Genomic DNA, 25,674 nt, shown 5'->3' with positions numbered 1-25,674 from the left:
CATACAAGATGATTTGTCCTTATAGGGTAGAATCAATCTTTTTCGCATGGATTTACACCAATAATAGCTACCAAAGGCATATAAAAAGATTTTCTTAACAAAGAAGAACATACAAAGTCAATAACGACTATGCACCATAGTTCACAAAGGATGATTGTGAACATTCAAGAATTTCATAGCACTGCGTACTACTTTCCATTCTTGAACTTCCTTCTTTGTGATTGAGCAACAACATTTTTGTAAAAGCTACAAATTATCTTAGAAGAGTAGTACTCCAAGAATCCAAGTGCCCAAGTTCAAGATAAGTGGAACAAGTGCAACGAAACGGAGCAAAATACTCAAAAACAAGAGACAGGACAAATACCAATATTAACTCATCCAAATTCAAGGTTCCTCATCTCCATTTTGAAGATAATCCAAATAGCAAGATAGTGCAAAAATAATGAGGTTAATCCGAGTTCGGACGAAGAAGTTACGGCCAAAACAAGTTTATTGAATATCGACGTCAAGTATGCATACGGGTTTGCAAACGAATTTTTGTATCCTGGAGCAGTATGCAGACGGGGTTTGCGAACTTAAACCCCTGGATTTTGGTTTTAAATGATGTTATGCATACTTGTTAGGTGTACCATGAAGTCCAAACATCCCGAACTAATGTTTTCAAACCTAAACATTTAAGAACCTTAAACACAGATCAAGTTAGGTAGAAATGAACGATAAGCAAGCTACATGGATCATTATAAGTACTCAAACAAGTAATAAAAACATAAAACTTGCTCAAGTTTATATACATACCTTTTTAGAAAAGTCCAATTGAATTCTACAGCCTTACCGAATATAATCTGTGCGCCCCAGTTGTTGTGCTTCCCTCACCGTATACATAGCAGGGAATTTCTTGGTGAGGATGCACTTTCAACACAAACAAGTTGTGTTGAGGTGAAAAATGTCTTGCTCACCATGGAACCAAGAAAGAGTTTCTTTCCAACAACTCTTAAATCTTGTAGTGTTGAGAAACACCCAAGGAACTGTCTTTACAAGTCTATCAAAGAACTTCAAGAGAACCCAAAAAGATTTGTGTTTCTGATTTCTTGTTTTCCAACTTATAAAAAACGGTTTCTTCAGATAGTTTTTAATACTGCGAAAGGAAACTCTTTTGATAAAAAGAGACGTCCTAGATTCTTCATAAAAGAAGACAATACCACTATCTTGATAGGAAATATCAAGAATTGAGCAACGAATCAATTCATGCTTTGAGGTGATACACTCAGATAACTGAGATTTAAACTCCTCTTGTAATTCGTTTAGTTTATCACAACTAATTGGATTACGCAGAGGAGGAGCATTGCTCTCACTGATTAGTAAATAAATATCAACCTTAACATGAATATTATTCATCATAACTTGATTTAGCCTGTCAAGAGATTCTTGCTCTTTCTGGAGGTATAACTCAACATCAAGAGATAAGCTCTCAAGCTTCTTTTCAAGCCCTGAAAACACTTCAAGGGATTTTAAACCTGGTGGAGGTTTAGATAGAATTTCTTCTACAGATTTTATTAAATCAGTCATGGAAGAGACTTCTGAAATCCCTGGATCTGGTGGTGCATTTATTGAGATGGCACTACTGTACATAGAGTCAGATCGCTACAAACACAGACTTGTAAGGTCTTGAACGTGTTTGCCTGCTATGATACCAATTGAAAAAGTGGGGGTACAACAACCACACCCAATATTTCGCTTAGCAATCTGTATGGACAAACTCCAATATACTTTCTAGAGAATCAACTAGAAAGTCAGACTCAATCTAGATAAAAAGTATATCAAAGAGTTTATAACCCAATCTCTCGATTTGATATATACTCAAGAAAATGGGAATTTGCGAGTCTTTATCATATAGTAGAGAGATAACTTGGATGGTACCAAAGACCTATTGGAGAAAATGAGTTATTTAATAAATGATTTTTTGGTCTTGGTGTGGTTTGATCTCATGACCTAAGGGTCTAAGGATACTCACTCATTTTTGAGTGAATGAAATGGAACCTTTAGTCCCACATTGTGGAAAACTAAAGAGGTGATCCACTATATTACCATGTTCTCATGGATATTTTGTAAAACAATGTGGGTGGAGCGGGTGGGGAGAAAAAAACATGTTTCGACCCATGCCCATGCGCGTGTACCAAGCACCAAGTCCATGTCTACTTGAAATTATTTTTTGCAAGTTTTTAACTTGATAAATAATTTATTTAAGAGTTTTATTTATGGAAAAAATTCCTTTTTTTGTGTTTAATTGTTTAACAGGAAACAAAACTCGTTTTATAAGAAAAAACCTAAACCTAACTTGATTTGCAAGTTAATTTTCCTATAAATACAACTCGAAAATCTCTTTTCAAAACACACAAGAAACGACCATCTCTAGGTCTACTTTTCTTCATCTTCTTGCTTTTATTTTCGTGCGGCGTTTTACTTCCATCCCCGTTGCTGAGTTTAAGAGTGGGTAACTTGTATTGTGCTAATACAAGTTATATCGGGCAGTCTTATCCTGTACACATCTTCGCACGTTGGGGTTTAGCATTACTTTAGAGTATACCCGCGAACTAATGTGTTAAGGACATCTTGTTGAACCTGTGATTCTGCCCTCATCAATTTGTTCGTGGTAGAGTTGTTTGATACGATTCTTTATATTTATTGTTTGATACACCTGACGTTTCTTCTATTGTTGCAAGATTCCAACAATCTTAACACATTATTATTCCTTGTAACAATGGGAAAGAACGACGTTGAAAGACCACAAAAGTTTAATGCAAAGGATTTCAAGAGATGGCAATCCAAGATGTTGTTTTATCTAAGCCATCATGAACTAGATTATGTACTTGTTCCACGTGATGAATTGATGAATGCTGAAGCTTTAACTGAGGAGGTGATCGAGTATAACAAGCGGTGTAATTTTCTGGCGAAAAATCATATCATGAATGGTTTGGAAGATACAATGTATGATTTTTACAATGCTAAAGAAAATTTCAGTGCTTATGATTCGTGGACTGCGTCAGAAGCAAAGTATCAAGCGGAGAATGCAGGGAGCAAGAAATTTCTGGTGGCGAAGTTTATGGACTTCAAGATGACGAATGATAAGCCTGTTGTTGATCAATTCCTCGAATTTCAACAGATTATTAATGAGATTCTTGCTGAAGGTATGGTCATTGATGAGACGTTTCAAGTATCTGCGGTAATTGAGAAGTTGGCAACTTCTTGGTCTGAGTATAAGAAAAAGCTAAGACATGAAACTGACGAGATCAACATGGTTGAATTAGGGAAGAAGATTCAAGTGGAAGAGTTGTTGTGCTCCAAAGATAAGAACGTGTCTTCTGCAAGGGACATGAGTAATAAAGCTCATATGACTGAACATAGATCTTCCAAAGCTGGAAAAGGTGAGAGTAACGATCGTAACTCTAAGCGTGGTCCTCCCAAGAAAGGTATGTTTCGAAAGACAGAGTCTAGTATTACTAAAATTAAGGGTGCTTGTTATGCGTGTGGAGTTACTGGCCATATGGCAGTTCACTGTAGACATCGTAAGGACAAGAAGGATAATGCTAACTTGGTTGAAAAGAACAAGGATGAGTTTTCTGCTGTAGTGTCTGAAGTTAATTTGGTGACAAATGTGATGGACTGGTGGGTAGACTCTGGATCTACCAAGCATGTTTGTGGGAACAGAGACCTGTTCACCTCCTACCAGAGGGTAGGGGAAGGCGAGAAACTCTATATGGGTAACTCATCTGCATCGGTGGTTGCAGGAAAAGGAAAGGTCGGTCTGAATCTCACATCTGTCAAGACTCTCACATTGAATGAAGTTCTTCATGTTCCAGACATCTGCAAAAATCTTGTTTCTTGTTCTGTTTTAGATGATAAGGGTTTTAAAGTTTCAATTGAGTATGGAAAACTTACAGTAACTAAGGGCAATGATTATGTAGGTAAGGGTTATAAGACTGGGGGTCTTTACAAACTTAATGTAACCTGTCCTGAAGTGAAATTGAATGATTCTTCTGCTTACATGTGTGTGTCATCGAGTGTTTGGCATGGTAGACTTGGTCATGTAAATTACAAATCAATGCATAAACTGGCTAGCGTAGGCTGCGTACCCAAATTCACTTTAGATAAAAGTCATAAGTGTGAGATTTGCGTAGGATCTAAGCATGCTAAGAAATCATTCAGGAAGAATGTCCAGAGAAACACTAAACCCTTAGAATTGATTCATTCATATGTAGTTGACATGAAGTCAGTTCAAACTAGAGGTGGTAAGAAATGGTTTGTCACTTTTATAGATGATTGTACGAGGTACTGTCAGGTTTATTTGCTTAGAGGGAAGGACGATGCCTTAGAAGCCTTTAAGATATATAAACGTGAAGTTGAAAACCAATTGAATGCTACCATTAAAACTTTTAGGTCTGACCATGGTGGTGAGTATCTAATTCCTATTGGAGATTTCTGTGAAGAAAATGGCATAATACATGAAACTACAGCCCCTTATTCACCTCAATCCAATGGTGTAGCTGAACGTAAGAACCGTACCCTTAAGGATATGATGAATGCCATGTTGATTAGTTCAGGATTACCTTCGAATTTGTGGGGGGAGGCTATCCTCTCATCCAATTACATCCTGAACAGAGTACCCTTTAAAGGATCAGATAAAACTCCATATGAGTTATGGAAAGGTAAACAACCATCTTATGATTACTTCAAAGTGTTGGGGTGCTTGGCAAAGGTGGCCATCCCTCCTCCTAAAACAAATAAGATAGGACCCAAATCCGTTGATTGTGTTTTTATAGGGTATCCTGAGCATTCTAGTGCTCATAGGTTTATGGTTGTGAGTTCTGAAATTTCTGACATAGGGTTGAATACTATCATGGAGTCTAGGGATGCTGAGTTCTTTGAGAATGTTTTTCCTATGAAACGTGATTCTCGAAAGAGATGTTTAGATGATCCCCTAGAATTTCCATCATCCAGTCAGTCATTACCTTTAGAGGAAGATGAACCAGAAATAGAACCTAGAAGAGGTAAAAGGGTTAAAACTAAGAAAACCTATCCTGGTTGCATTACATACCTAGCCGAGTCTGATCCTCAGACTTATAAAGAAGCCATGACTTGTCCTGAAGCTCCGTGGTGGAAAGAAGCTTCAATTAGTGAAATGGATTCCATTCGAGAAAACAATACTTTTGAACTTGTAGATTTACCTCCACGGTCTAAGGCCATAGGTTGTAAATGGATTTTCAAGAGAAAACGTAATATAAATGGAACTATTTAAAAATACAAGGCTAGGTTGGTAGCGAAAGGCTATAAACAGATAGAAGGTATAGACTTCTTTGATACATATTCACCAGTAAGTAGAATTAGATCCATTAGGATGTTAATTGCTATAGCTTCTGTCCATAACCTACAGATACATCAAATGGATGTAAAGACAACATTTTTGAATGGTGAATTAGATGAAGAAATTTATATGGAACAACCCGAAGGATTTGTAGTTAAAGGTTGTGAGAAGAAGGTTTGTAAACTGAAGAAATCTTTGTATGGATTGAAACAAGCACCTAAACAGTGGCATGAGAAATTTGATCATGTGATGATTTCTAGTGGTTTTAGAATTAATGAATCTGATAAGTGTGTTTATACTAAACTTGTCAAGGATGCATGTGTGATTGTATGCTTGTATGTTGATGATATGCTTATACTAGGTACAAACATGGATGCTATTAATACCACTAAGAAAATGTTGAATGAGAACTTTGACATGAAAGACTTAGGCCCCGCTGATGTCATATTAGGGATGAAGATTAGAAAAACTTCTAATGGCTATAGTCTGAGTCAGTCTAATTATGTTGAATCCATACTTAAGAAATATAATCAGTTTGACTGTAAACCTGTTTGCACTCCATATGATTCTTCTTGCAAACTCATGAAGAATAAGGGTGTAGGTGTTAACCAACTTGAATACTCGAGAGTCATAGGAAGTATGATGTATTTGATGAATTTGATGAATTGTAAGAGACCATACATTGCTTATGTTGTGAGTAGGTTAAGCAGGTATACTTGTAATCCAGGGCAGAAACATTGGGATGCACTTAATAGAGTGCTAAAGTACTTGAAGTACACAATGACCTTTTGTTTGAATTACGAAGGGTATCCGGCCGTCCTTGAGGGATTTTGCGATGCGAACTGGATAGCAGACTCAGAGGAGTCTAAGTATACGAGTGAATATGTATTCACTCTAGCAGGTGCGTCTGTATCTTGGAAGAGTTCCAAACAGACATGTATAGCTCGCTCAACTATGGAGTCGGAGTTTATTGCGTTAGATAAAGCAGGATAGGAGGCTGAATGGCTAAGAAACTTTTTAGAAGATATTCCTCTCTGGCATAGGCCTGTGCCAGCTATATCTATACATTGTGACATCAAATATGCAATAGGTAGAGCTAAGAATAGCTTCTACAATGGAAAGTCTATACATATGCGTAGAAGACATGATTCTTTGAAATTACTAATCTCCACAGGCGTTATTTCCATAGATTGTACAAGGTCCAAGGAGAATATCGCGGACCCTTTGAAGAAAGGTTTGCCCAAGGAGATAGTTAGTAAAACATCGAAGGGGATGGGGCTTAGGCTCAAATAATTAAACTTTCCATGAAGGATACTCAAACTTGCTGACTGGAGATTCCAATAACAAGGTTTCGAATGAGAAAACTAATTTATTGTGGGTAAAGGTAAACACTATCAGAGAATTTCATTCTCTGTCCCTTCCGTATGGTGTTGATGTGATAGTGTGATTGCATGTGTAGGATGACTTTTAATTAAGTCTTAATGAGTTCTATAGTTTCAGTTTAAGATTGAAGTAGGGTGTAGCAGTAAACACTCTTGATGGAACTCACCTATCTGAATGAGGAAGTGGGTCGCTTCCAATGAGAATGGAGCCGATTCTCTAAAGCATTTTGAGAAACAGGATATGTCCAGGGCCAAAATGGACAAAACGACACGAATTTAGCAACACTTGGAGGATATCATGCATGGATGTTATTAGAATTACACCAAACGCTAGCAGTTCAAGACATAGTTCACTTTCTAGCTAGTAGTTCCGGTAACTTCTCACTAAGCAAGGTTCAAGACCTCATGGACACCTTTGCCTAAATGGTATTTTCCGTACTCTGATTTTTCGTTTTTTACCGAGATTTCATTCATGGGGGGATTTTTGGAGAAAATGAGTTATTTAATAAATGATTTTTTGGTCTTGGTGTGGTTTGATCTCATGACCTAAGGGTCTAAGGATACTCACTCATTTTTGAGTGAATGAAATGGAACCTTTAATCCCACATTGTGGAAAACTAAAAAGGTGCTCCACTATATTACCATTTTCTCATGGATATGTTGTAAAACAATGTGGGTGGAGCGGGTGGGGCGAAAAATACATGTTTCGACTCATGCCCATGCGCGTGTACCAAGCACCAAGTCCGTGTCTACTTGAAATTATTTTTTGCAAGTTTTTAACTTGATAAATAATTTATTTAAGAGTTTTATTTATGGAAAAAATTCCTTTTTTGTGTTTAATTGTTTTGCAAGAAACAAAACTCGTTTTATAAGAAAAAACCTAAACCTAACTTGAGTTGCAAGTTAATTTTCCTATAAATACAACTCGAAAATCTCTTTTCAAAACACACAAGCAGCGACCATCTCTAGGTCTACTTTTCTTCATCTTCTTGCTTTTATTTTCGTGCGGCGTTTTACTTCCATCCCCGATGCTGAGTTTAAGATTTGGTAACTTGTATTATGCTAATACAAGTTATATCGGGCAGTCGTATCCTGGACACATCTTCACACGTTGGGGTTTAGCATTACTTTAGAGTATACCCGCGAACTAATGTGTTAAGGACAGCTTGTTGAACCTGTGATTCTGCCTCATCAATTTGTTCGTGGTAGAGTTGTTTGATACGGTTCTTTATATTTGTTGTTTGATACATCTGACGTTTCTTCTATTGTTGCAAGATTCCAACAAGACCAATATCCAAGTGTCAATCAATTTAAATCAACAATCAAAAGGTCAGATATTCTAATTGATTGAATAACGCAAAACCTGTGATATTTCAATTATATAACAAAATATAATGCGGAAAAGAAATAACACAGACACCATAATTTTGTTAACGAGGAAACCGCAAATGCAGAAAAACCCCGGGACCTAGTCCAATTTGAACACACAATGTATTAAGCCGTTACAGACACTAGCCTACTCCAAATTAACTTCGGTCTGGACTGTAGTTGAACCCCAATCAATCTCACACTGACCCAAGGTACAATTATGCTCCTACGTTTATGATCCCAGCAGGATACTACGTACTTGATTCCCTTAGATGATCTCACCCACAACTAAGAGTTGCTACGACCCAAAGTCGAAGACTTTAATAAACAAATCTGTATCACACAGAAAAGTCTACGGTAATAGATAAATCCGTCTCCCACGATATACTTACGAGTTTTGTTCCGTCTTTTAATAAATCAAGGTGAACAGGATAAACCAGACTTATATTCCCGAAGAACATCCTAGTATTATCAATCACCTCACAATAATCTTAGTCGACGCAGCGAAAAAAGATATTGTGGAATCACAAACGATGATACGAAGTGTTTGTGATTACTTTTATATCTTTACTATCGGGGATATCAATCTCAAGACAATTATTACAATTGTACTCGTATGATAGAAACAACAAGATCAGATCACACAACTACGAGAAAGTAGTATCGGTCTGGCTTCACAATCCCAATGAAGTCTTTAAGTCGTTCACCTGGTTTAGAAGAAGAAACCAAAGGTTAAAGGAGAATCAACTCTAGCTTGGCACAACTAGTATCACACAGAAGGTGTGGGGATTAGGTTTCCCAGTTGCTAGAATTCTCCCTTATATAGTCTTTCAAATCAGGGGTTGCAATCAATGTTAGCTTGGTAACAAAGAATTCAATATTCACCGTTAGATGAAAAACTGATTAGATTCAAGCTAATATCTTTTAACCGTTAGATCGAAAACTATCTTGTTACACACAAATGAAATGCACGTTTCTAGGCTTGTGTAACCGTACCCAAACTTGTACATTTGTTGGTTCAACAATAGTCAACCAAATGGTTAGCCATATGATCACTTTCATATCAACCATATTCTTCTTCACCATAACTAGTTCAAGTGACTCAAATGAACTAGTTAGAGAGTTGTTCAATTGCAAGGAAATCTTATGTAACTACACAAGACACAATCGAAGCAAAAAAACGATTTGATTCACTCGAATCGGTTCATGAACTATATAGCCACGGTTTGCAATTTGCATTCCTTAGTTTATATAAGAATAAGTTCACAAACATCGTTTATAGATATAACCTACTCAAGTTCGCGGAATGGGTTCGCGCACTTAAGTTCCCGGACGGAGTTCACAAACTCCAACAGAATTTCTCGGGAAGAGAACTTCCGCCAGTTCGCGGACTTGGCTCACGCCACCATGCTGGTTCTCTTGATCAACAAAGTTCGCAAACTTCGGTTCAAGGAATAAGGACTTATACATATATGTGTTTCCACAACAAGGCTTATATCCTCCAATGGTTATATAATCTAAACTCTCATTTCAATCATTGAAACATTCTTAGAGGACGTTAATATTCTATAGTTGTTATTCACAAACTATTTTTCGTCAAAGTAAGCAATTTTCAAAGTGATTGAAACTTGTCATGACTTTCGTCACTAGGTAAAGATGAACTTGGTTAAAGCGAAAGCTTACCAACACATATTTCGAGAAATAGATAGGCGAGATAAACTCGGCTCGAAACAGCAAATGTGTATAATCTAAGTCTATATAGCAAAACGACTTTTGTCTCAAGATAGGAGATAAATAGACTTTTGAGTGATAGATAAGTTCAAGCCTCCACATACCTTTTAGTCGATGAAGATCCACCGGTTCTTTGAGTATTCCTTCATCTTGTATGATGATTTCCATGGAGTTCTTGAGCTCAGCTACACTTTCTATCCTAGTCCGAGACCTTAGCTATAGTAGACTAGAAATCAAGACTTATAGTTTTGATCACTAACATTGACAAACATGCTTGAGATAGCAACGCATGCGAGTTCGACCGAGCAATGCTCTAACAAGGACAAAAAGTTCAATCCACAGACCAGAGATACTTGGAGCCATCTAAGGTTATGCAGCAAAGGAGATGAAGAATGAATTGTCAATTCCCCAGAACTGACAGTCGAGCAAGAAAGAAAACATGCAGTCAGTTCTCTAGAACTGACAGGCCAAATGGTCACTGGGTGGCCCTTATCCTAATGAGTGGGTGTTGTAAATCCATTTTCCTTATAAACTAAAACTAAGTCGAGACCAGGTGCAACTACTTTACGATTTCCTCTCCTACTCGCTGCGTGCACCTTCTTAGATCGATCGCTGTGACTCTTCTTTGAGTGGAATAAAAAAAAAACAGGAAAAGTTATACCATCGCGGGCCATGAATCAACGCTCCCCTTCTTCATGTTGTCATACCAGGTGAAAGCGTTATCCGTTAGTGATTTTGGGAATTCCCTCATACACAAAATTTCGTCTTGAGCATATGCATTCATTGCTGATACAAACGACTCACGTGCTCTCGTGCATTTCCTTTTCCTCCATAGGTCTTGAATTTTGGCGACGTGTAGTCTTCAGGATATTGATAATCAGCGACCTCCATGGGTCTAAGGAGTCGTAAGTGTCGTGCTTCATCACTCGATAGTTCGTTTCAAGATACCTTGCGATAGCATCCTCGGTCACTCTAGGAAAGTATTTTTTGTGCTAACTACCATGGACGTTGTTGCACTCTGTTCCCTCGCTCGCTTCATCAATACGGGTAACTCATGTTTCCTTTTGATAGACGCATCCAATTATTTTTGCATTTCTAGCAGGTCCTGTCCGTCCGCTTCAACAGTAATCTTCCCCTTAGATAACTCCCTTTTTTTTTATGTCGCTCCGGCGCCTTAGACAGTGGGTGTAGTAACTACCTCCCAGAATGTTCCTTCTCCATTGCCACCTTCGCCCACATCCTCTATCAATAAGTCATCTGGGTTAGCTGGTCTTTTATCCGCTCGTGCGTTGTGACTTGCGCTTGGGAGCATCTTGTTGGATAAGAAACTAAGAACCTCCCACTGTGGTCGCAATGTTAATAGGGTAAAAGTGAGAAAGAGGAACTAGTCTTAATCACAGCAAGTACCCCCAAGGTAGAGAGAGGTTAAGAGAGATAAGATGAATTAAGAGTGTCTCCTAAGTATGCTTTCGTTCCCTTTTATGATAATCCTCCCTTCTCTTCTTATGGATAAACAACCATAAGATTAATATGTTACCAAACTGCCATTTCCCTCCTTCCCAAGTTATTAAGAACCTAAAGAAAAAAGGTCATTTTGTGTTGGAGTGAAGCCAACCCTCTGAAGTTTCCCTTTTTGGGCTTGGACCATTCCTTGCCCTATGAATTGGACCTAATCCCCTAGTCTCTTCTGGGAACCCTTAGCAGTAGGGGTGAGCAACAGACGAACGGATGCGGATTAAGGATAATCTGCGTCCAATCCGTCGAAATTGTGGATTTGGAAATCAAACCGTGTCCGGCCCATTCATCCACGGATTTGATATTCGCGGATAAACGGGTAATACGGATCGGATGCGGATTAACCGCGGATTTAGAGAAAAAGAAAAAATAAATAAATAAATAAAACAAAGGGAGACTAATTGTGAGTATTAGTCTCAACTGTTACTATATATTCAAAGAATCAGAACATTCTTTTAATTAGTTATCGGCCAAATGGGAATCAAATCTTTCTTTGAAGTTCACTTCTTACGCGGAAAAAGTAACTAATTTTCAAGGGCTAGCGGCGGAAACAATTTGAGTACAGTTCATCCAGTGAGAACTCATGAAGAAGATAATCTTAGCTATGATAGCAATGTTAGTTCATCAAGTTTTGAGTTTCATAATGGTCAAAGATCCCACCAAAATCACGTCTCTCGAACCTTTTCTCGACTAGTTCCATGTAAGTGGAATGATGCAGAGAAATGGATAATGAATAGATAGAATGCACAGCCAAATCATCATTCTAATAAAAAAAACAATGCACGGTGCGGATGAATCCGCGGATTTCAAAGTCCAACCGCAACCAAACCGCTAAAAGCGTGGATTTAAAAATCCCATTCATGTCCGGTCCATAAATCTTGCGGATTGGATTTCGCCCGCAATTTTGCGGACGGATATGGGTGAAATCCACGGTTCCGAATTTTTTGCTCACCCCTACTTAGCAGACTAAGGGGCTACCCCTTCTTAAGGTTAATTATTTTCATGTATCAACACCATCCCTTCTTAAGGTTAATTATTTTCATGTATAACAATTTCCCTATTGCATTCTTCCTCCTATCGTTCTCCATTAATAGATGATCCAAGGAGGAGTTGAAGACGATTGAATCCATACAGTCTGACCTGATATGGATGACGTGAAGTTGCCCGGAGCTTGGCCAAGTCCATTTGGTTACAGAGTAATTTGGGCTCTGAAATTGAAAGGTATAAAGTACGAGCATGTAGCAGAAGACCTCTCAAACAAGAGTCAACAACTCTTAATGTACAACCCGGTTTACAAGAAGATCCCTGTCCTAGTTCATATTTTTGAATATGTCGGAAAAAACATGGCGAGAGATCCCATTGCTTCCGAAATATCCATACGAAAAAGGCCCTTGCTCGATTTCCGGCGAAGATAAGGTAAATTAGTGAGACACATCTCTCTGATTCTATACAAATTATTTTTTTTCCTACTTTAACATGGGAAGATTTCATTTATATCTAAAGATGCATGTTTACTGTAATCATACAGGCAGCTACATTTTTTCAATTCTTTATCACCACTGGGGAAGCGCAAGAATAAACAGCTAAAAATACTTTCGAAGTCTTAAGTTACATGGAAGAGATTGGACTTGGTGATAGGAAGTTCTCTGGCGATGAAACAATTGGACTTACTGATATATGTTTTGGATGGATGGCTCATTGGTTAGGAATCATAGAAGAAGCAGCAGGCATGGAAATGACGGACGCCAATAGTTACTCAGTTGCACCAATGGATGGAGAACTTTAAGGAAGCATGGAAAACCTACCTGGACATGACGAGGCGTTGGACTTTTTTAAACGGCAGAGGGACAAGTATACTTCAGGGAAGTAAAAGGCCATGAAGTTATTGTATTGACAGTATTAACAGTAATATGTATCGACAGTAATAAAACATTTATCTAAGTATAGTATTGACAGTAATATGTATCGTTTTGCATCATAAAGAGTGGCAGGGATGATATGAGCCTCTAATTTCCCATGCTGTATTGCCATCCAAGATCCCTATTTCATTTTGTTTTCTCTATGGGAAGGAAATCTCTTAATACCAGCAGAGAAATTACAAAATGCTAAAAGAGACGGCAATCAGGAGAATCACAACCCCAAAAAGCCCGAATCAAAACAAGAGATTCATCTCACATGAGACATCAAAAGAAACAAACTTAATCAAAACGATAATACACATGTATCAAGAGATTTCTTAATTTGATTCCGTTAGTTACAAATGTATCATTTTTACAGCTGAAACCTAGAACGATAAAAATGAATTTTGTTTTTTGTAAATGAAAAACATATATAATGACAGAACCCTATCCACTGGTTTGCTAACTCAGAGTACTTTGGCTCTTTGCTTCTGACAATAAGGATTCAAGTTCTCCTTTTCGGTGTAGCTTTACCGTGTCTATGAAAACAGAACAAATCGTCAGAAAATACAAAATGACCGACTAGTATTCCTAATAAGTTCAAATTACTCAGAATTTGGTTTCTGCAACTAATGCTCTTCTCTTGCAGTCTTCTCTTTGATGGTGATCTTACTTCTGAAGTCTTAATTAACCAACCATAAATCTATGGCAGCATACAAGAACAAATTCCCTATGCTCTTTCAGTCAACTCTGGGAAACCTTTCACAAAACATTTTTGTATCTTTTTCATTGGCAATTCAATTTGATGCTCATGAGTCTCTACACCTGGAAGTGGATCGGATCTATGGCAGACAAGACCCACTACTGAGCTGACCCTAGGAAGAAAGATAGGGGTGTACAAAGATCTTGTTGTATCATATAACATGTATCTATCTGGTATCCAACCCATGAATAGTAGAACCTAACACAGACTGATCTTACAATTTGTCATAAGTCATAAAGAAAGCAAAAGAGTGTACCTGTACATCCACCAATGTGCTTCCCACCTGTTAAAAGATGAAAACTCAGTTTAGCGGTTAACCGAATGGATGCATTGTCCAATTAACAAAAACAAGACCTTCTTTATAAAGCATTATCGTCATCCAAATGATCACATGATATACTGCATGTAAGTGGGGATATAGTTTTAGAGTGGTTCCATAAATGTATAATCCAACATCAGGTTGATTTATATACTAGCTAATCTAAGTATGATGTATCAGGCTCGAATCCCATTAAAGTAATACAAATACAATGATTTTATAGAATAACAAAAAAGTTTACCGATGAAAACATTTGGCACAGTATGTTGTCCTGTTAACCTTTCTAGCACCTTCTGCAATTGAGGCCCTTGAGGACCTACAAAAGAAATAGATGAGCATATAGGTCATACAACTTCTAATCAACTTCTTCTTACTGCAGCAACTGCAACATATAACCAAGATACAACTAATTACTTCAAACAAAAGGAAATCTGTATAAATCTCAAGACATACGTGTTCCTACATAACAATCCTCCATTTCAAAGAAATGAAAACCTCTAAACCCCTAAACCAAAATACAAAACTTTTAGTTTCATAAGATGAACCATATTGCACAAATGAATGTTGATATGTCTGCAGGATAGAAACTTTCCGTTAAAAGAATCTTCTTTTTTTCAAATATCAAAAACATACAACAAAAAATCCCCCGCAAATCTAACCCTAAAAATGAACTTACCCATCTCATCCAATTCAATAACAAGTGGTTCCGCACCTAATCGCTTGAACAAAGACTTCACCTCAGAAGAATACCTTCAATTCCAAAAAACAATCGAACAAACGCTAAAAATAAAACTTCTATTAAACAATCAAAATTCACAAAATTAATTAATTAGATCGAAAGAAGATTAAAATTAAGAAACTCACGAACACCAAGTTTTAGAATAAATAACAACGGGATTATCAGAAAGTGTTTTCTTGACATTTTCTTCTAATCGAGACCCAAAAGATGCAGACATTGCTCGAACCACTGCAATCCCATTTCTTCTTTTATTTCCGCCATCAATAATTTTAACTGGTCCTCGGTTTCTGGTCGTAATATCGTAAGATCTAAGAACTGAAAGAGAAGATATGTTGTTGAGAGAGAAACAAGAGATTACATTTTTAGAAGTTCTTCTGCCGAGAAATGATGGAGAACAACAGAGTATGGTCAGATTAGAGACGTCCGCCATTGTTTTTTTTCTTTTTTTTTTTTGCTATCTCTGTGTTGCAGCTTTTTTCGGCTTTTGTTGTTTTATTTCAGATTTTCATCTCCGATTCATTTTTTTTTTATTTTTTTGTTGTTGTTGTTGAAGAGAATAGATTTTTATTTATATTATAATCCTCGTTAAAAATGAGGTGTTGCGTAATACAATCAAGTGGTTCATCATGATACCATTATCTGTTTAAAGAGTTTGAAATTGCGTATTGAACTAAGTCATGCGTAATAGAGCTAGCGTCTCTAGGAATAGCTACAAAATTAATTTCACTAAATTCCTTGACGCGATCACGAATTGATAAAACCGTAGAGCGAATACTTCATGGAATTGCATTCGTATTCCCTGCTATAGCTTTTAGAATTTCATCTGCATCATCTTCCACAATTATTCTTGAAAGCTGCAATCTTTTCGCCAATTGAATTCCAAATCCATAAGTTTTTGCTTCAGCTACTGTTGATGAGAAAGTATTGAAGCATAGTGCACCACTTCCCATGTGATTCCCATTTGAGTCTACTGCCACTGCAGCCACATCACCTTTCCCATTGTTGAATGCATCATCCACATTTATCTTCACGAAAGAGGAAGGAGGAAGTTCCCAAACTGCAACAGTATTGTGGTTTACTCCAATTCCTGAGCAGTAATTCAGAGCATGATGAAGATCAAAATTCCTGAAATCCTCCAGAGATTTATGAATGCAAATATCAACTGAAAGCTGAGTATTGTTGAAGATCAAATCATTTCCTGCCTTCCATATATCCACATAAGACATGCCCCCAAATTTAACATAATACCTTGATCATGATAAGAAACCCAGTGTTCAACTGTTTGCAATACTTCTTGGGATCACTCTATGTGTAGTTGCAGGAAATCCTACACTACACCCCTCATATGATTTCATTGTTGATCAGCTCATTTTTAGGTTTACACTCTTAATTCTATTGATTAATTTTTGAATGTTCTTACAAGAAAGATAAAGAAGTCAAGAATGATCTCTGCTCTGAACTTTCTCTCTCATATTTACCTTTTTTTTTTACTTAAAAAGATCTCTCTCTTCTTTACAACTCGAATGACTATTTATAAGAAAATACATAGTGGATGACAGCTAATCTGTCCTTTATTTTCGATTATGGTTTGCAACATTCTCGCAACCTTACAGATGTTAATTTCGCAAACTCTCTAATTTTCGCAGAATTATCATATCTTTCTCGTGATCTTAGCTGACGTCATTTATTTTATCATTTCTGAAATTGTTCTGCGACGCTGTTGTATTGTGTCATTGATAATTTCGCTGACACGCTATCGTTGCGAGATTCTGATCCTACATCATGCCTCTTCTCATATCTTCTCTGCAAAGTAGAGAATGATGTGAGAAATGCCGCAACTGCTTATCTTTTCATATTCTGCATTTATCACACGTATTCTTTCTTCCATTTATTTCTCGACATGTCTTTTGTAACCGTTTTTTTTAACCGCTTATATCTTTTCGTATTAACCGTGTTTATTTTCTCGAGGAAAAATTCCCTCTATATATATTCCTTTTCACTCTCTTCTTCTTTCCTTTTATTCTCTCTGCAACTTCATCGTTCTTCTGCAAATTCCATTATTGCAACTTTTCTTCTTTCTTATTCAACCTTTTTAAGTTCTTCTTCATCTTCATACTAGATCTTCATAGTTCGTAATTTTCTTCGAGACAATCTCCCTGCTATTATTTTTCATGGATTCATCAAGGTTAATCTTCTTTTTTCTTCTTTATGAGTTTTGCTGAAATTGACATATTTGAAATTGATCTTGTTTATTGCCTTATTTGATGTTGTTTATGTTGTTTATGCGATTCCCATACTCTTGTTATTTCAGCAAAAGCGGCTCCAACACTAAATTTACAGTTCAGAACCCTAACATTCCCAAATCACAGCATAAGGTTGTCGCACATAAAAGAAAGTCTGTGAATGAGAAGGTAGTAAGAAACACTATCTTTTTCTAATAACAATATTGTTGCCTCTGTTTCTTATCTGGATTGTAATTCGCAGGGTGATAAAGATCTTAATAAACCTCACAAGAAATCTCGCCACCTTAAAACTGTTCCAACTTCTGTTCCCTTCCACCTACTTAGTTCTTCCAAATCTCCTGCGACATCTTCGCAAGATAAACCTTTATCTCCAATTCGCGAAAATGCTGCCTCTGATTTCATTTCTTCAGCTGACCTTTCTATGATTGAAATTCCCCTTGTGGATCCTTCTGCGAGTGAAACCTCTTCTCTTCCCATTGAGAGTGTTTCTCAACTTTCTATCTCTACCAGTTCTCTACCCAAGTCTCTTCCTCTGTCGAAAGAAACCATGGAAGGGATAGATATTGCTTTCAAAGTTTTATCTGAAATTATGGATGATGGCAAGAAGTCTTCTACTGATCCCATCAAGTCTAATGTTTGCGAAATTCTGAGAAAGCATTTAGGTTCTGACAGAGCTGCTTCGCAGACAACTTTAGAAAAAGAATGTAATGCTCTTCGTCTTGAAAATCAAAAGCTTCAGAATGTTTTGCTGGATCGTGACAATCTTTGCAAGAAGAATGATGAATTAAGAGATATGATTTTCTTATCTATGTCTTTAATTTTCCTTTTTGATGGTTTTATCCTTCCCATGTTTAATTATCCTTTAAATCCCTCTTTCGCATGTTAAGCATTAAATCAGAAACGAATAATGGAGATATATCAATTTGAATCTGTTGTTGAAGATGCCCGTGTTGATAAAGAAATCTTGATGGATCAATATAACCAATTAGATAACCTCTATTCATATTCTCTTGATCAGATAAATAATCTTACCAATGAAAATACCCAATTAGTTCAAAGACAAGATCTATTAAGTAATGAAGTATCTCGTCTTTCTTATTCTTTAACTAAAGCTAATTTAGGGATGGAAACTTTATCAGATGAGAATAAAACCTTATCTCAAGAGAAGCGAACTTATTTAAACAAGATGGCTATATCTTCGCAACAACTTAGTATTCTCCAAAAAGTATGTGTTGACCAAGAGCAATCTCTTCGCTCTTTGAGAAATAAACTTAAAGAAGTAACAGAATCATCTAACGTTGAAAGAGATACACTCATTCAAGGTAGAATAGCTTTAAGTGTGAAGGCAAATCAGCTTAAAGAACAATATTCCAAATTAGAAGAATCTTATTCTTCTCTTGCGAAGAAAAATGCCTTTCTTATTTCTAAAGAGAAAAATCTTCAGTCTCGACTTAAAGGTTTAGTTGGAGATAAATTTGATGACGCAATGGACCATTGGGAGAATAGTTGTCTATCCTTGATTCAACACCTTATTTCGCAAAAGGAAGGTAGTCATAATAGTTTGACTGTCTTAATTATCTTTTCTTTGTCATATCCCTCTGAATTCCTTATCTTAATAAAATTTTGTATTCTATTTTTCGCAGAGTCTGAGAAGAATCTTCATTCTTCTATTTCTGATTTGGAGGCTAAATATGCTAAAATTCGCAAAGAAAATGCATTGCTCGTCTCTACCCTTACTGGTTCTCGCGATCGAGCAGAAAGAAGACTTGATTATCTTGCTTATTTTAAGGATATTCAAGATAGGAATCATCAAAGAGCACTTCTTCGCCAAGTTCATCTCCGGGCTGAAGTCCTTGTAAATGACATTTTATTGTCCAACTCTCTTCCTCCTACATCAATTGATCCTTTAGAAGTAGATGATGATGAAGTTCCTCGTCCTGCTGATAGTGATTATGATTACGAAAGCGGTGCAGAGGATAATTTCTTGGAAGATGAAGAAGAGGTTCCTTCTAAAGAAGTATCTGCTGGTGTTAATCAGAATAAGAAAGAAATTTCTCCTGAAGAAGTAATTGATGGCGATAATCAAGATGCTAATCATGGCGAAGACCAAAACCGAAATGAAGGAGAAGCTAGCGAGAATATTGGCGAAGAATTTCTGTCATCTCCTGCTACTGACATTAATATTGAAGCTTGAGCTTCTTATCTATCTTTGTTTTCTTGAACTGTCTTATTTTTATCACTTTTGAGAGTTACATTTTTAAACCAACTTTGGAGTCAACTTTTCCTTTTAATATTTTGTTGATAAGAAAGATAATGCTTCTTGTGTATCGATTCCCATACTTGCCTCTCATTATCTTTCTTGCAAAAAATAATTTGTTATGAATGCTTATAATTAATTTGTTTTATCATATGTTCTTATTTTGCCTTCCTAATTAAAGGTCTTATTATGCCATCTCTTGTCATTGCGACAAAATCGCAGGACGTCCTTGCACTTTCATACAAGAACCCATTGATCTTGTCTTAACTTTTTCTTTTGTATTATGGCCTCTTCAGGAATGTTGCGACAATATGACATGCCTAAATATTCTTGCGAAAATAAAGCCCCATGACATTGTCGTCTTGCGACGAAATCGCAGGACGTCTTCGCACTTTCATGCGAAAACCCATTGATCTTGTCTTATCCTTTTCTTTTGTATTATTGCCTCTTCAGGATTGTTGCACAAATATGACAAGCCTTAAATATCCTTGCGAATAAAAAGCCTCATGACATTTGCGTCTTAAGACACTTATCAGCTCCCTAATGGAGGGTGCCGCCCTTATCTCCCCCCTGGTTGCCACTTCAAGGGGGCGTACTTCTACCATACAAGGTTAGCTCCTCCCATCCAGTTTTAACAACAACCAGTTGTTTTCGCAGCCTCTTATCCCTTTTACCTATATGGCTTATGGTTACGAGACTGCACCATAAGTGGGGTTTTCTTCAGACCGAGTGCAGCATAAGCCAAGACTTGTCAAGAATGGCAAGGTACGCTTCAAACGTCCATGGAACCCTTGACTCAACCGTGTACCTTGGCGCCTTGATCAGATCTGCACTCCTTGGGAGAGTCCTTATTACCTTAGTCGCCCAACTTAAGTCATATGCTTAAGTTGAGAATCCAAGGTGCCTCTCCCGGATGGGCTTCATTGACCCCAAATCTCCATGACTCAGGTTCCGGTGGCGGTGTAGCCTTTCCCTGAACCATGTAACAGGTACCCCCTAATATGACGTACTTTAGGTCTTACATTTGCCTCTTGCGAAATTTTATTCGCGAACTAGGGTGTACGCCATAAAGGTTCGCCCCTTTCTTTTATGTCATTGTTCTGTGATTATCCCTGCGACAATTTCGCACATCATGATCTTCTTTTGATATAAGTAATTCTGCAATTATTCTTTCAGAATTCATAATTTCTCAAAGCTTCTTACTGATAATATCTTTTTAAATACAACCTGTTCCATGGTCTGTCTAATCTATGACCAACATCTCTTCCTTCTGGATCCATTAATCTATAAGCTCCTGTTCCAACTATCTCCTTAATGATGTAAGGTCCATCCCATTTTTTCGTTAATTTTCCACCATTTTCTCGCTGATATATTGGTGTTTCTCGCAGAACTAAATCTCCGGGTTGAAATTCGCGTATTTTGACACGTTTATTATATTCTCGAGCTAATCTTCGCTGATAATTCTCCATATGTTGTAAATCTTTTTCTCTTCTTTCTTCTAATTCATCAAGTTTGTTTAAAATTAAGCCCGCACTAAGATTTTTCTCCCAAGCTTCTCTTTTTGTTGTCGGAATAACAACTTCTGTTGGTAACACCGTTTCAACTCCGTATGTTAAACAAAAAGTGACATTCCAGTAGCTTCTCTTCTAGTTGTATTATAATCCCATACTGCATTATGTACTTGTTCGCACCATGCTCTGTGATGTCCTTCCAATCTCTTCTTTAATATATCTGCAATTGTTTTATTTGTTGCTTCTACTTGCCCATTAGCTTGTGGATACAAAGGAGTTGACTTTCCACATTTTATCTTGAATGCATTAAGTAACATTTCTATATTCTGCCCCTCAAACTGTTTCCCATTATCAGATACCAACTTTGCAGGAATTCCAAATCTACAAATGATATTTTCGAATATGAATGTAAAGATATCTTTGTCGCGAATATGTTGTACTGCCTTCACTTCTGTCCATTTTGTGAAATAATCTGTTGCGACTATTAAGTATCTTCTTTGTCCAGTTCCTGGTAAAAATGGCCCCACAATGTCTAAGTCCCATTTTCCAAAGGGCCACACACTGGTTGAAGATGACAATGGTGCTCCTGGCGCATGTATTTTCTTTCCATGTCGCTGACAATCTTCGTAACGTCTTGATATTTGTTTTGCATCTTCATGCATGTATGGCCAGTAATAACCTTGCATTTTTTCTCTATGTGCCAAAGATCTTCCTCCACTATGATTGTTAGCATCTCCACTATGTAACATTTTCAGCACCTTTTCTCCTTCCTCTCGTGTCAAACATCTGAGTGATGGTCCACTAAAATATTTTCGGTATAGCAAACCATCTCTTAATTCATAATTCGTTGCTCGGCTTTTTAACTTGTGTGTTTCCAATCTATTTCTTGGTGTTTCTCCTTTCGCCAAATATGCATGAAGTTCCATTCTCCAGTCTGCGACATTGTTTATTTGTTCTTCTTTTTCATTATCTACTATCATCACATCCACATCTTCCTCTTCTTTATTTATTGATGGCGACAGAAGTGTTTGTATTTTTATGCATCTCGCAGTTGGATCTGTCATCATGCTTGATATGAAAGCAAAAGCGTCTGCGAGTCTATTATCCTTTCTTGAAATGTGCCTCCATTTTATCTTTGGGATTTTCGCTGATAATTCTTCAACCAGCTTCTTGTATTTCTTCAAGGATGGTTCATTTGTAGTATACTCTCCTTTTATTTGGTGAATAACTAGCTGCGAATCACTAGTGATCCTGGCATTTTCTAGTTTCATTTCTATTGCGAATTTTAAGGCATGTATCACAACTTCATATTCTGTATCATTATTAGTGGATGCAAATTCCAATCTGAATGAAAAAGCCATCTTTATTCCTTCTGGCGAAATTAAAACAATTCCAACTCCATTTCCTTCTCCATTTGATGATCCATCTATCAATATTTCCCATCTATTTGGTTCTGTTAATAAATCTTTTGGATCTCCATGTTCTTCTTCTACATCCATCATTTCTTCTACTGCTTCATCTTCTTCTAAAGGAAATTCTGCCAAGAAATCCGCAACAACTTGTGGTTTTGGTGAAGACAAAATTTCATATTTAATATCAAAAAGGCCTACTTGTGCATTCCATCTCTCCACCCTTCCTGATCTTTTATCACTGATTCAATTGGTACTTTTGTTAATACCTTTATCTTGTGTGCTTGAAAGTATATGCGGAGCTTAAATGATGCATAAACTAATGCTAAGATTAACTTTTCAATCTTTGAGTAATTCTTCTCAGGGTATTAAAAGTTTTGCTAATGTAATAAATGGGTTTCTCCACTCCTGCGTCTACTCGCAATAACACAACACTTAATGCATGCGACGTTGTCGCAAGGTAATCAATAATTCTTCTCCTGGTTGCTTTTGTAAAATAGTTGTATTCATAAGATGTTCTTTGATTCCTTGAAAAGCCTTTTCACATTCATCACTCCATTTAAATTTTGCACCCTTCTTGAGTATATCGAAAAAATTTGCATTTGTCTGATGATCGCGAAATGAATCTCCCCAGCGAAGCTAGAAGCCCATTCAACTTCTGTACATCTTTTATTGTTGCTGGTGTTGGCATGTCACGAACTGCTTGCACTTTTTCTGGATCAACCTGTATTCCTTCCTTTGATACAATGTAGCCTAAAAATTTTCCCGATGCAACTCCAATAGTACACTTCTCAGGATTCAATTTAATGTTATACTGCCGCATTTGTTCAAAAATCTCCCTCAAGTCTTGTACATGGTCTTTAGCTTCTTTACTCTTTACTAACATGTCATCCACGTATACTTCTAATGTTTGTGTATCCATTTTGCGAACACCTTCTCTACCATTCTTTGATGTCGCTCCCGCGTTTCGCAAACCAAATGGCATTTTCGTGTAACAATATAAACCTCTAGGGCAAAGAAAGCAGTATGTTCTTGATCTTCTTCAGCGAGAGGGATTTGGTTATACCCTTTGTACCATCTAAAGATGATACCCTATCATTTCCCGCTGCGGATTCCACCATTTGAGGAATATCTGGTAACGGAAAACTATCTTTGGGGCAAGCTTTGTTTAAATCAGTGAAATCTATGCAAATCCTGATTCCTTTGTTTTTCTTTGGGACAATGACCATATTCGCTATCCATTCTGGGTATTTAGCTTCTCTTATAATTCCTGCCTCAAGCATTTTCTGTAATTCTTCTTCTATTTGGGAATGGTAAGTTGTTGCAATTTTTCTTATTCTCTGTTTAAATGGTCTCACATTTTTGTTAATCTCCAATTTGTGGCATGCAATTGATGGATCTATTCCTGGTATCTCATCCATGTTTCCTGCGAAAAATCTTTATATTCTCGCAACAAGTTAACAGTTCTTCTTCTTCTATATCCATTTTGGTTCCAATTCTCAATTAGAGGCTCCTCTATAGTCCCAACGTTTATTTCTTTTGTTGGTTCTGCGGCAGTGTAACTGGGTTTAGGTTCTCCCATTGGTGTTGGTCTTTTATTGCTTTTAGGTCCTTCCCTTCTTCCGAAATTTCGCTGGGTATTCCTTTGCCTTCTTTTGCCCTTATCATATATACTCTAAATTCTTCTTCTTTTGCTTCCTTTGCCAATTTTCTGCGAAATTGTTTCTTTTTTGCTTGTCCTTCATAATGTTTACTTCAATTTGATGACATAATTTCGCATTGTCAACATCTCCTCTGATTTCACCTATTCCATTTGGAGTGGGGAATTTAATACATTGATGCAACGTTGATACCACAACTTTTATCGCATGTATCCATGATCTTCCTAATAACATATTATATGGCGATTCCATATCCACCACGCACAATGTTACATGTGTTTCGATTTCTCCAAGTGGAATTCGTACCACTTTCTCCTTTAGGTTTTTGTTGGATTTTCCAAAGCCGTGAACAAAATATGTTGAACTGGACATTTCTTCATCTTTAAATCCCATTCCCCGGAATGCATGATAAAATATTATATCAACTGAACTTCCTGTATCGATTAAAGTTCTGTTCAACATCCATTCTCCTGTGGATTTTATTGTTGTCTCCTTCTCTTTTCGTGTAATAGGCACTGTGATGACCAACGGAGATGTATGGTTCAAATTTTCTTTTGGTATTTCTTCCGCCATGAATGCAATTTTTTGCTTTTCCGAATATTTCAAGGGTGATTTTTTTTCTACCGCCATAACTTTCTTTCCTTCAAAATTTCGTTTATGTATTCTTCCTTTGATGTTTTCATGGAATTCGTTAATCAAGCTTTTTGTTATCATATTACACTCCAATATTTTGCCATTTTCATTAATTCTATTCATCTTTCTTCTAAATGATTCACTGATTTATTTAATCACTTTCTTGATTTGAATATTCTCAATCAACAGTCTTCAACTTTCGATCTTCAAGTCCCTGTTTCTAGCGCCATTATGTAGTTGCAGAAAATCCTACACTACACCCCTCATATGATTTCATTGTTGATCAGCTCATTTTTAGGTTTACACTCTTAATTCTATTGATTAATTTTTGAATGTTTTTACAAGAAAGATAAAGAAGTCAAGAATGATCTCTGCTCTGAACTTTCTCTCTCCTATTTACTTTTTTTTTACTTAAAAAGATCCCTCTCTTCTTTACAACTCGAATGACTATTTATAAGGAAATACATAGTGGATGACAACTAATCTGTCCTTTATTTTCGGATATGGTTTGCGACATTCTCGCAACTTTACAGATGTTAATTTCGCAAACTCTCTAATTTTCGCAGAATTATCATATCTTTCTCGTGATCTTAGCTGACGTCATTTATTTTATCATTTCTGAAATTGTTCTGCGACGCTGTTGTATTGTGTCATTGAAAATTTCGCTGAAACTCTATCGTTGCGAGATTCTGATCCTACACTATGAGTGAGCCAGCTAGACTTTTGGCTGCAAAATCTACATGCTTTAGGAGAAAATTTGTCTACCTGGAAATATGTTGTTTTTGGTAACCCTACAAAAAAAAATACAAATGCTTTTGAAAGAGGTAGAGAATATTGACAAAAAAATAGTTTCCCCTCGAAATTTTGCTTTGAAAAACTCTAAATT

General features: G+C 36.8%; 2 protein-coding genes across 2 annotated transcripts; both read right to left on the bottom strand.

The window, feature by feature from the left end:
- Nucleotides 1-13,520: 13,520 nt before the first annotated feature.
- On the bottom strand, nt 13,521-15,619 carry LOC113358536 (monothiol glutaredoxin-S10-like). The gene is made up of 5 exons (XM_026602128.1): nt 15,200-15,619; nt 15,012-15,085; nt 14,577-14,651; nt 14,273-14,299; nt 13,521-13,792 (listed from the first exon to the last, which is right to left on the bottom strand). Exons 1-5 carry the CDS (start codon nt 15,502-15,504, stop codon nt 13,716-13,718), a joined length of 558 nt encoding a protein of 185 aa, XP_026457913.1. The 5' UTR covers nt 15,505-15,619; the 3' UTR covers nt 13,521-13,715.
- A 231-nt stretch (nt 15,620-15,850) lies between these two features.
- LOC113360568 lies at nt 15,851-16,300 on the bottom strand. Its single transcript, XM_026604067.1, has one exon. It carries the CDS (start codon nt 16,298-16,300, stop codon nt 15,851-15,853), a length of 450 nt encoding a protein of 149 aa, XP_026459852.1.
- Between the last annotated feature and the right edge of the window lie 9,374 nt (nt 16,301-25,674).

This window comes from Papaver somniferum, chromosome 3 (assembly GCF_003573695.1).
Source record: "Papaver somniferum cultivar HN1 chromosome 3, ASM357369v1, whole genome shotgun sequence".
Taxonomy (NCBI): Eukaryota; Viridiplantae; Streptophyta; class Magnoliopsida; order Ranunculales; family Papaveraceae; genus Papaver; species Papaver somniferum.
This window is presented reverse-complemented; position numbering and strand designations above follow the sequence as displayed.

Coding starts and splice junctions, on each gene's coding strand:
- LOC113358536 (XM_026602128.1), bottom strand. CDS start 15,504: ATGGCGGACGTCTCTAATCTGACCATACTCTGTTGTTCTCCATCATTT. Junction 14,652..15,011: donor TATTGAATTGGATGAGATGG/GTAAGTTCATTT, acceptor TTTCTTTTGTAG/GTCCTCAAGGGCCTCAATTG. Junction 14,300..14,576: donor TGTGCCAAATGTTTTCATCG/GTAAACTTTTTT, acceptor ATCTTTTAACAG/GTGGGAAGCACATTGGTGGA.
- LOC113360568 (XM_026604067.1), bottom strand. CDS start 16,300: ATGTCTTATGTGGATATATGGAAGGCAGGAAATGATTTGATCTTCAAC.